The sequence below is a fragment of the Octopus bimaculoides genome, chromosome Z (assembly GCF_046866305.1).
Source record: "Octopus bimaculoides isolate indiv1 chromosome Z, ASM4686630v1, whole genome shotgun sequence".
Lineage (NCBI taxonomy): Eukaryota > Metazoa > Mollusca > Cephalopoda > Octopoda > Octopodidae > Octopus > Octopus bimaculoides.
In genome coordinates this window covers 21,253,851-21,265,543 of record NC_142944.1, presented here as the reverse complement: position 1 = coordinate 21,265,543, position 11,693 = coordinate 21,253,851, and the positions used below count along the sequence as shown (strand labels likewise).

Here is an 11,693-nt window from a genome sequence, read left to right as displayed (position 1 = left end):
GGGGAGGGGAGCCAGTCAATAAGATCAACCCCAGTATGCAACTGGTACTTAATTTATCGACCCCCAAAAAGATGAAAGGCAAAGTTTACCTTGGCGGAATTTGAACTCAGAATGTAATGGCAGACGAAATACCGTTAAGTATTTCGCCCGGTGTGCTAAAGTTTCTACCAGCTCGCCACCTAGGTGAAAAATAGTCATCATCATTTAACATTCGTTTTCCATGTTGGCATGAGTTAGACAGTTTGACAGGAGCTGACCAGCTGAAGGGCTGTTCAGGCTCCATGTCTGTTTTGGCAAGGTTTCTACAGCTGGGTTGCCATTCCTAATGCCAACCACTTTACACAGTGCACTGGGTGCTTTTATACAACACCAGTATGGGTGCTTTTTATGTGGCACCAGTATCTACAAGTTCACAAGATTAGGGATGCCCAGCTGGAGAGGGTTGCAAGGGATGAGCCTGTGTGCAAGGGCAACCATGCTTTTACTTAGCTTGACATGTCTTTTCAAGCACAGCAAACAGCCAGGAGTCTCAGTCTCCTGTCATCCCCTTTTGTGAGTCTCAATGTCTGTAGATCCTTTCTCACTACCTCCTCTGTGTTGTGCTGTAGCATGAAAAAAAAAAAGTACACAGTACATACTGTAAAGTGGTTGGCATTAGAAAGGGCATCCAGCCATAGAAACAATGCCAAAGCAGGCATTTGAGCATGATGCAGTCCTCTAACTCATCAGATTCTGTCAAACTGTTCAGCCCACCTCAGTATGGAATATAATGACAATGCCTTTAAGGAGTTGTAGACTTCATTATAATAATAAAAGTGAAATTTTTTCATTTCATCTGGGGCGCCTGTATTTCAGCCTACATTTACTCTACATAGACATATTATACCTGTTTGGAATCAGGATGATCCCAATATTGAAAATCTGCCCTTCATTTGGTTCTTGAACATCCAGCATTGGGATTTGATTTAAAAGCATTTGGTTGGCTATTTCTAGCAGGTAAAGCTTAGCTGATTCACATCACCTTGGTTGGCGTTTGTCTGATGATGTCAGAGATCAAGGGAGAGATAAATGACATCTGCTTTGTTAATTTTACATCAAGATCAGAACATTGGAACAAATTGGCCAACAGTTTGAATTCAACTTGGGACTGGAACAATAGAATGATTGCATTACAGAATTAATTCTCATCCATCCTTAACCTCTGATCAAACACCACCAAGGCATATAGTCATTATAAATGTATTATAGTTATGCTATTTAGCATTCTTTAGTTTTGGGTCACAGGCCCAATTAACCCTCCACAGAAGCTAGCCTAAAAGTTCACATGGGGTGCAGCTTTTAAGTTAGTTATAAATATACTTTCAAGAGATAAAGTTAAAACATGTAATTTTACAAATAACTCCTCCTCTTAGACATTAGAAATATCTCGGGACATAGTTTTCTTTTCTTTATATCTCATACACAGAGAGAGAGAGAGAGAGAGAGAGAGAGAGAGAGAGAGAGAGAGAGAAAGAGAGAGAGAGAGAGAGAGAGAGAGAGAGAGAGAGAGAGAGAGAGAGAGAAAGAGAGAGAGAGAGAGAGAGAGAAAAAAGTCTGAAATTTTAAAGCTACACTAAATATTCTATTTGGTTAGAAGTTTTTTCTTTTTTCAAAGATCTAAACATGTACCTCTTGTAGTGAAGAAGAAATTTCAATAAAATTGCAACAAATTCAGTTGTTAGAAAAGATTAAAGGTTATTTTTATTTCAAACAGTTTCCATATTTACCTCAAAGTCTTGTATCCAGTTCAGAGAGAATGCAATTAATAGCTATAAAAACATCACTTAAATTATTACATATTGATACATTATTCAGCAATATTTCACACTGTTGAAACTCTCCAAGTCTCCAGACACTTTATCCAATCTTTTATAATATATGTTACATAGCTTTTTTTTTTTTCTTTTATTAATTTATTTATTTTCTAATGTCCGCAAGGCATTACAATCCAAGCCATTCCTAAGTATATAGAAATGATTTATCAAATATGAATACATGTATATATATATACTAAGACACGCACACACTCACACATACATGCATGCACAGACACATAGCCATGCATGCCTACACACACCCACATATGCAGACTGTTTTGATATTAATGGACTATATACACACACACACACACATATATATGTATACATGATGAATTAATCCAACTTCCATAATGGTGGTTGTGTGTACATCCTATGCTCAGAGTAGCAGAATTACTTTAATAAAAAAAAAAACAACTATAATTAATATAGTCATATTTTAAAATTTAAGTAAAGCCAAAGCCTACATGTACATATGTGAGTGTGTGTGAGTATGTGTATACATATATATATATATATATATATATATATATATATATATATATATACAGAGGCGGACTGGCCAGGTTGCCAACTTACCCAATGGCAAGTGGGCCCCTGTGCCATTAGAATCTACACATGGGGGCCCATCCCCTCAAATTTGAGAATTTTTTATTAACTCCTGGAAGAATGCATTAATCATTTCAGACAGGCTGTGTTTGTAGACAGTTGAAAAGAATACTTTTAACAAAAAAAAAAAAATGATAGCATTGTAGTTGCGGGTGGGCCCCCTTAGTCTCCTGGCAACCAATATTTATAGACCCAGTCTGCCACTGTATATGTATATAGCAAAATGACCAAAAGATGTGTAGGGAGTGGGGAAATGTTGGAAAAAGCCTTCACTAGCAGACTAGCACATATATATATATTATATATATATATATATATATCATCTAAGCTGTTGAAGAGTTTTAACTACTTTGCTACATTATTCTCAAATACAACTCAGTATCAACCAACTTTTCATTATTCTTTCATAACTCTCCCTTCATTCAAATATGTTTTAATGAAACTCCCATTATTTGATTTTTTTTTTTTCCTTCCTAATTATTAATCTAAAGTAGTAAAATAACTGTTGACCTGAATCGAAATTCATCTTTTTTGATTTAATATTTCATTTCCAAATGAAATTACAAATGCTGGCTTTGAAAACAAGGACAAAGAAACAGTTACAAAAGGAAGTTCAGAGGTCACTAGAAGTAGTTACCTGAGACCAATTCTTTCAAAACTTCATGTTCGCAAACTTTGCAATTTCATTAGCTAAACAGAAATTATCAAAAATTATAAGGTAATAATAATATTGATAATAATAATAATAATGATTTCAAATTTTGCCACAAGGGCAGCAATTTTTTGGGTGAGGGGACAAATCGATTATATCGCCTCCAGTATTCAACTGGTGTTTATTTTATCGACCCTGAAAGGATGAAAGGTAAAGTTGACCTCGGCGGAATTCTAACACAGAATATAGCGTTAATTGAAGTACTTCTAAGCATTTCATCCAGCGCGCTAATGATTCTGCCAGCTCACCACCATAATAATGATAATAATAATGCTTGATGATTGAATGAACATATCAAGCTTTACATATTAGGACAAATACTTTTATTTTTTTTTAAATTTAAAAAGCATTTTAAAATTAAAGTTAATGAGAAGAAAGTAAAGGGTACATGAATGTGTATGTATGTTTAGCATGTGAGTGTGTTATTGCCTATGTATGTTTGTATGATCATTGGTAGAACAACCAGTTTATGAAACTGCTAATATCATTTGCCTGTTTAAGTTAATATGTGTATGTATGTGTATATATATATATATATATATATATATATGCTTTTAAGAATGTGTATATGTGAAGAATTGTTATGCTGAAAGATGAAATCGCAAATCATTGAAATAACTTACCATTTCAAATGTAATTAAATTAAATAAAAAACAGAAAAAGAAAAAAATGAAAATAAAAATCCTCACAACTTTCTCAGAAAGTATTTGCATTCTGCAATAGTTTAATGACCATTCTTTAGAATATTTCTTTTAACAACTAAAATATTAAGAATGGTTTCAATTAAAAATTTACAACAGGTTTATATATAATTTATTGGCTTATATTCTTCATTAAACAAGAACTCTCTTAATTTGACCATTCCATTTCAGAAATTAAAACAAATCAGTGGAATGATGCTATAAACCTAGGTCAAAGACAAATAATAATAATAATAATAATAATAACAATAATGGTTTCTAATGTAGGTGGAATGGTATATAATAGTGAGAGATATAATCAATTAGACTGATTCTTCAATACATGACTGGTACAATGCCATATATTTGAGGAAGATATATCAATACCCAAGTACATGACTGGGTACTTTAGGGAGAAATACAGTAGATTAGATCATTCCCTTGGCACTTTGCCTTTCATTAACCATGAATGGATGAAAAACAAAGTCAACTTCGGCTGGATTTGAACTCTTAACGTTTAGAAGTGCAACTAGGTACTTCAACATATTTTGTACAACTGACAATCATTTGACCTCTGCACTGTGTGCGCAAGCGCATATACATACACACATGTATGTATGTATATATATATATATAAGTATATAAATCGAGAGAATACTAGGTGACTGAAGGAAAAAAAAAGCCACAAAAATATCAAAGGTAGGAGCAGTTTCTGATGAAAGAATCTCAAGGAGTATTTTATTTCTAATTAGTTAGCTTTAATTTAGTACTATTCGCTACACAAACTATTCTGGTATTGATTTTGGCAAATATAACACGTGATTTTGACATATTTAATAGAAAAACGATGTTACTAATTATCGTATGCTATTTTGATACTTTTATGTACAGGAAGATATTAATCACAGGGTGGATTTAAATTCAGACATTAGGAAGTACCTTTAAGCCGCTTCAATATACGTCTGAATTTATATAATTATGAAATAAGATTGATGTCGCAAGAAAAAAAAAAAAAAAAAAAAAAATGGCGTAGAGGGGCTTTTGCAAAAACTTAACATCGGTCTCAATGTTTTCCACTTTTTTTTTTTCGTTAAACGGTAAAATAAGGGAAGTAACTCTCAAGAGCCCAGAAGTAAAACAAGGGAAATAACATCAAAAACCGCAAATGAGCTATCTTGGACAGTTTTCACAGAAAATGATTTTCATGAAATGTGCAACTTATAAACACAAAGTTCATTACTTTTGCAATCTTTTTTGTTTTCTTTTTACAAAGCAACAAACTTTTACTAGAAGTCTCAATTGCATAGAAGTACATTTATTAAGTTAATAGAAAGATCCAGAATGAAATTAATATGGGATTTGAAAACAGCAGAAAAATAAAAATCTTTTATTTCCATCCTGTGTAATTTAACTCTTAAAAAAAAAAAAAACAAACAACAAAAACTTAAATAAAAAAAGAATGAAATAATTGGGGATTTTTTTTTTTTTTATTTATTTGCGAATTCTTATTCCAAACATTTTTGTATAGTGATTCTAGGTATTAGTAAGTATACATAACATTTGCTGCAGCTGTTGTCTCTTTCTTCCAGAGTTTTAAACACTTCCAACTTTGACTGAATATGGCTCTGAAGAATAATGGCTAAGAGGTTTGAACAGTGATCAACAAGGAGGGGGTGAAATCCATCGAATAAAACACACACACACACACACACTCGCACATGCACACACACAACCATCTTAGAAATTGGCAAGAACTGTTTCTTTAAAAAAGAGAAACGGTTATTTCCATATCATTTTGTTGTGATAACACCAAAGCAGCCTCTTCAGATTACACATTTGAAACTGGTTGCATAGAAATAGTCTGACACTGTCCAGTTATTTAAATGAAATCCAAAGTAATGCAAGTAAAATGTTTGGCACTGAGATTGGCAACAGGTGGCACCAAGAGTTGTTACCCCGTTAATGGTGGTCTTTGTCTAATGATGAATCACTCATTATAAATCATTGTTAATAGTGGTCTTTGTCTAATGATGAATCATTCATCAATTAAATTCCTACTGATTCTCCGATAAGATCCGACCATTCTCAGCTTCACATTTCCAAAAGGTTATTTTAGTGTCACAGATCAAAGAGATTGGGTAAATCAGCTGTTAGTCTTACTGAAATATTAATTAGGTTTCAGTCTAGTTTAACCTTTCATTACAACAACACTGACCAGCCTCCCCTACCATGTCTCTGACTCTCTATCTCTCTTTCACACACACATACACACACTACATTCCTTAGGTTATTTGAAGTGTTCAATTTGTGTATGTCAGGCATGCTCAACAAATTTAGTAGCAGCAAAAACAAAGCTATACTCACATATCACAGGTTGATTTAGTAACTGAAAGGTGATCAATAGAAGGAGGGCAAGAGAAAGAAAAATCCCGACTGTTTCTGATATATACATACACACACACACACACACAATCATCACGTACACACACACAAACACCAACAAATGCACACATACATTTATATATATATATATATATATATATATATATATATATATATATATATATATTTATTTCTATATATTTATATATATATATATATTTACTAGATGTAATTCTTTGTTGCTAATTATTTTGTAGATATTTTCTTATTTGGAATTTAAAACAGCATCATGTTCCATGCCGCATAGAACTTCGTGTGTGCATGCATGCGCACATACATATATATATATATATATATATATATATATGTATGTGTGTGTATATATTTACTAGATGTAATTCTTTGTTGCTAATTATTTTGTAGATATTTTCTCATTTGGAATTAAAAACTGCATCATGTTCCATGCCGCAGAGAACTTTGTGTGTGCGTGAATGTGAATGTACATTTGTGTGTGTGTGTGTGTATGTACGTGCTTATGCATATGTATGTAGGTGGATGTTTGTTGAAATGAAACAACTTACTATATAATAGGATTATCTTGATAAATGTTAAGAATTATGTGAGTATTGTAGATGTAGGACAGAGATTATAAGGAATCCTTATAAATAGCAAATTTTTTTTTTTGTCTTTTATTTTTGTTCTGCTTTGTTAGAAACATTCCTTTATTTTGTTTGCAGTAAAAATATCAGGTTTGGATTTTTTTGCCACAGTTGTAGGCTAAAAAAATTACCTCCCAAACACAAAAAGGGAAGAATAAAAATAATAAAATAAAATAATAATAATAATAATAATGATAATAATATTTTGAAAGGATTCAATCTTAACAAAATAATTAGGAGGGCAAAAAATCATTAAGGTTTTTACATTTCAGGACCTTTTTAACAGCTCTGGTAATTTTAACAAGTCAGTAAAGGGGGTATGGCAAAGAAGAGGGAGAAAAAAGAGAAAAAAAAAAAAAAGAAAAAGAAAAAGAAAAAAAACCTGCCCAATGTTTTTCGCTTGAAGAAACTGTATACATCTGAGTATTTGTTCTCTATATCGCTGTTTTAGTCACCAAAATTATTGTCGAACAAAAAAAGTAGGAGGAAGGGGAGGGTACCAGAAAAAAATATTATAATGTTATATTAATTATTGTTTTATTTAGTCCATTCACTCAGCCATGAAGCTTCCTTCTCATTCACTCCTTCTATAATAGCTTTAATAGAAGTCATCTTTGTTAGACACAATTGTTTGATCGGGCAGTTTGTAGTGGTCACTCTAAAAATTTAAGAGATTTTAAATGCTGCCAACTCCTCTGAGGACAAATAAATGTCTGGACACATAGACCAATCTTGTTTATCTTTATATTCCCAATAATTTCCTTTATACATGTGGATCAGGTTACCGGTTATCTTGTCAGTTTCTTTTTTAAACCAAATTGGTTCATAACCAACATATTCCCGACCTGAAAAAGAAAAAGAGTGGACAAAAAAAAAAAGAAAAAAAAAGACCAAAATTAATAAGATTTGTAATAAATTAAGAAAATAAAAAAAAACATACAATTGTTTTGTAAATGACTGATTAGAAATAAAAATCAAACAACAGGCAACTTGGCTTTTGTCTCTTACTAAAATGGCTCTTATTAAAATACTGTTGAAATTGAGAGTTTGCTTTCTGCTAACTGAATTATATGAATAAAGATAATAAATAGCAGAAAAGGAATCAGTCATTTTCTTTTTCTTTTTTTTTCACTGTTTATTCATCTTAATTAAAAACAGAAGTGTTTATTTAAGGCCTGAATTAATTGTATGTGATGTCTTTGTGAACACTTAAACAGAGTAATTAGTCCTTGGAATCCCAGCACACAACTGAAATAATCCTACAGTCCTATATTTAAGAGAAGAGGAATTATGTACATTATTTACATTTGACGGATATTTGTCCTCATCTTGTTTGTTGTTAACACAACGTTTCGGCTGATATACCCTCCAGCCTTCTTCAGGTGTCTTGAGGAAATTTCAAACCTGGGTTCTCATTCCTAAGGTATTTTTTTGATATTATTATTATTATTATTGTTCAGGTCACTGCTTGGAATCGAACTTGGAATCTTGGGGTTAGTAACCCACTAACCACTATGTCATATGCCCACAGGCATATGGTGTAGTGGTTAAGAGCATGGGCTACTAACCCCAAGACTTCAAGTTCGATTCCAAGCAGTAACCTGAACAATAACAATAATAATAATAATATCAAAACATACCTTAGGAATGAGAACCCAGGTTTGAAATTCCCCCAAGACACCTGAAGAAGGCTGGAGGGTATATCAGCCGAAACGTTGTGTTAACAACAAACAAGACGAGGACAAATATCTGTCGAATGTAAATAACGAAATAATCCTGTTGATCTCCCCCACCCCCACTCTCTCGGTTTCAACAAAGATGTACATATAGTCAAGGTATTTCCATCTGTGTGTGTGTGTGTGTGCAGATATATACATATGTATGCACATATATATGTATATACACACACGTGCATCAATATATGTGAATATGTAAACGCGTATACATATATACACATGCATACATACATATGCAGTGTTCATTAAAAGTCTGCAGATATATCCTGTAGAACAGTATATAACATTGAAACATGAAGTATCTAATTTATTCACACACACGCAGACATGTACATGAGTATGCATGTGCATATACACTCATATATTTGTACATATTAATGCGTGTTTGTGTGTGTATTTATGTGTATGTGTGTGTGTGTGTATATATAAATATATATATATATATATATATACGCACATGCAAACATACATTAATATGTACAAATATATGAGTATATGTATATATACACACACTATATTAAAATTTGAACTTTTTTATTAATGATCTTTTGTTTTTCATTATTTCTCAATTCATTAATTCATTAACAATTTGAATTTAGTAACAATAATGTTTTAAATCCAACATAAAAAACTAATATAAAAAAATTAAAAGTCTTTTAAAAAATAGTCAGATTTGTACTTTTAATGCAACATAATTGAATTTAAAAAAAAAATCTGTTCCTCTTTCTACAAATTTATATATACAAACACACAAAGTTTACTATGAGGTATACCCAAATATTTCAGCCATCATTGCATTCATAAATTACATGAAATAAAATTAAAGTGTACTAGATTCTTCGGATCTAGTTCAAAACGGGGGCGCCAGTATTTTCTTAACGAAACACTTTGAAACTTGGGACACTGGTAGAATGTGTCATATAAAACATCTTTTTCTCTTAGTCTTCTTAAGAAAAATTATTATATTGCAACTTATTTCATGTTAAAGTTGTCGTATTTCTGTAATTTCAACCAATGACTGACGTCCATTCAGCTGTAAAAATTAAGTGCTGACTACGTAAACAAACGATTTTCAAACGATTCTGGTGGTGATAAAATTATTATTTCCTTGTCAAAAAATGGCTGAAGCATATTGGCAGTAGCTAATAAACCTTTCTATTATAGGCACAAGGCCTGGTTTTTGAGGGAAGGGTTAGGGTTAGGGCAAATGTTGTACACATACAGTTCAGGCAGATGTTAACGAAATTATATTAGAAGGAAAACGAACACATGTGTGTTGCCTCTCTGCAAAATGTCAGAAGTAATGGAGATTAAATACGCTTTACACCGCTTAAACTGCCAAAGGAGTAACTATAAACAGCTGAATACTTGTCAGTGATTGGTTGAAATTATCGAAATAAGACAATTTTTTACATGAAATAACTTTGAATACAAAATTTTTTTTCTGTTCTATAACACAAAATAGATAAGTATACGAAGTTTGAAAGTCTTTCGGTACCAAAAACACTACGTAAAACATAAATGAAAACTGGTGCCCCCGTTTTGAACTAGATCCGATTCTTCTTTTACTGACTATAGCAAGAATGTAAAACAAACATTGCAAATGTTTATGATTGTCTCTAGTATTTAGCACATTTAATTTGTTTAATTAACAAATACAGTGACTGCTGCAATCTTTCAGTATACCCCTTGGTAAACTTTAGAATGAATAATAAGCACTGTTGACAATTTGAATATGCAGGTTTCTTTTTCAGGGTGATAAAATCACCATATTTGGTTGAACTTATCTACAGTGCAAGATGCTGAGCAACTACTAAGTGAAGGACTAGCTACGTGTTTGGGGAGGGTGTTGTTTTCTCTAGCCATCACAGCAAATACCCGCTGAAAAACAGTCACTGCAGTTCAATGTCCTATTGTCATTTGTGTTATCACTATATCTAAGGATTCAATGTTTCTGTTGGATTCTGCCAATGTACATGACAGAGAAGGTATTCACAAATTAAGGAGACTGCTGCAGTTTGGCTGCAGCCTGGTGCATGAAAGACAAAGTCTACCTCAGTGGAATTTTAACTCAGAATGTAAAGCTGGAAAAAAATTCTCTCTGCACAGGGCCTGAAATTAATTATGCAGAAGGGGTTAGTCAGTCACATCAATCCCCAGTGCTCAACTGGTATTTATTTTATTTTACCCCCACCCCCACCCCACCCGCCATCCACCCCTGAAAGAATTAATTACCTTTTGCACTGATGTTAGCAATTACATAACCATGGTGAATGCATTGCTTTGAATTCCTCACCACATACACACACACACACATTGAACTGTAAATATTAAGATCTGCAAGATTAATAAACCATTGGAACTTCTCCATAGTTTCCTGCAGAACCTTTAAATGTTTAACAAGAAAAATTAATAATGTTTAATTAACATTTCTGCAATTAAAAAAAAATCAATAAAATTAGAGAAACTGTGTTGAGATTGTTCTTTGGTCAAATTCTCATGTTATGTTACTTTGCTGGCTAAAAACTTAGCAAAGTCTAAAACTTAACAATTTTGTTGCTTCTTTCTTGACAGCAAAATCATACTCATGATAAAATAAAATAAATACCAGTTGAGCACTGGGGATGTTGATGTAACTGACTAACCCCCTCTGCCATAATTTCAGGCCCTGTGCAGAAAGGATTAATTTTCCAGCTTTACATTCTCAGTTAAAATTCCACTGAGGTAGACTTTGTCTTTCATCCTTTTGGGGGTTGATCAAATAAGGACTAACCAAGCACTGGGAGTTCATGTAATTGACTAAACCCCCACCTCTCTTTGGAAATTTCAGGCCTTATGATTACAATACAAGTGATTTTCAACCACTTCTTGCCTATGAACCCCTCTGATTCCTCTTTTACTCTACTGGACACCCTTAACAATTCAATGTATTTAAAAAAGTGTTCTACTGTAACAAGCAAATTAGCAAGTTAGAAAAATCTCTATAAGAGATGCAAGTAGTAACAAGGTAATGTTTGTTGCCACTTCAATACGGCTGTTCTGAATGAATCAACGTTACT

General features: G+C 32.6%; 1 protein-coding gene across 5 annotated transcripts in view; it reads right to left on the bottom strand.

The window, feature by feature from the left end:
• Positions 1 to 1,714: 1,714 nt before the first annotated feature.
• LOC106875634 (oxysterol-binding protein 1) overlaps positions 1,715 to 11,693 on the bottom strand; it is a 208,765-nt gene continuing 198,786 nt past the window's right edge. For all 5 annotated transcript variants that reach the window (XM_089364962.1, XM_089364963.1, XM_089364964.1 and 2 more), the window contains one exon: positions 1,715 to 7,743. In XM_089364962.1, the coding sequence (XP_089221088.1) occupies positions 7,565 to 7,743 (179 nt within the window). In that variant the 3' untranslated portion in view covers positions 1,715 to 7,564. The remainder of the gene's footprint in view (positions 7,744 to 11,693) is intronic.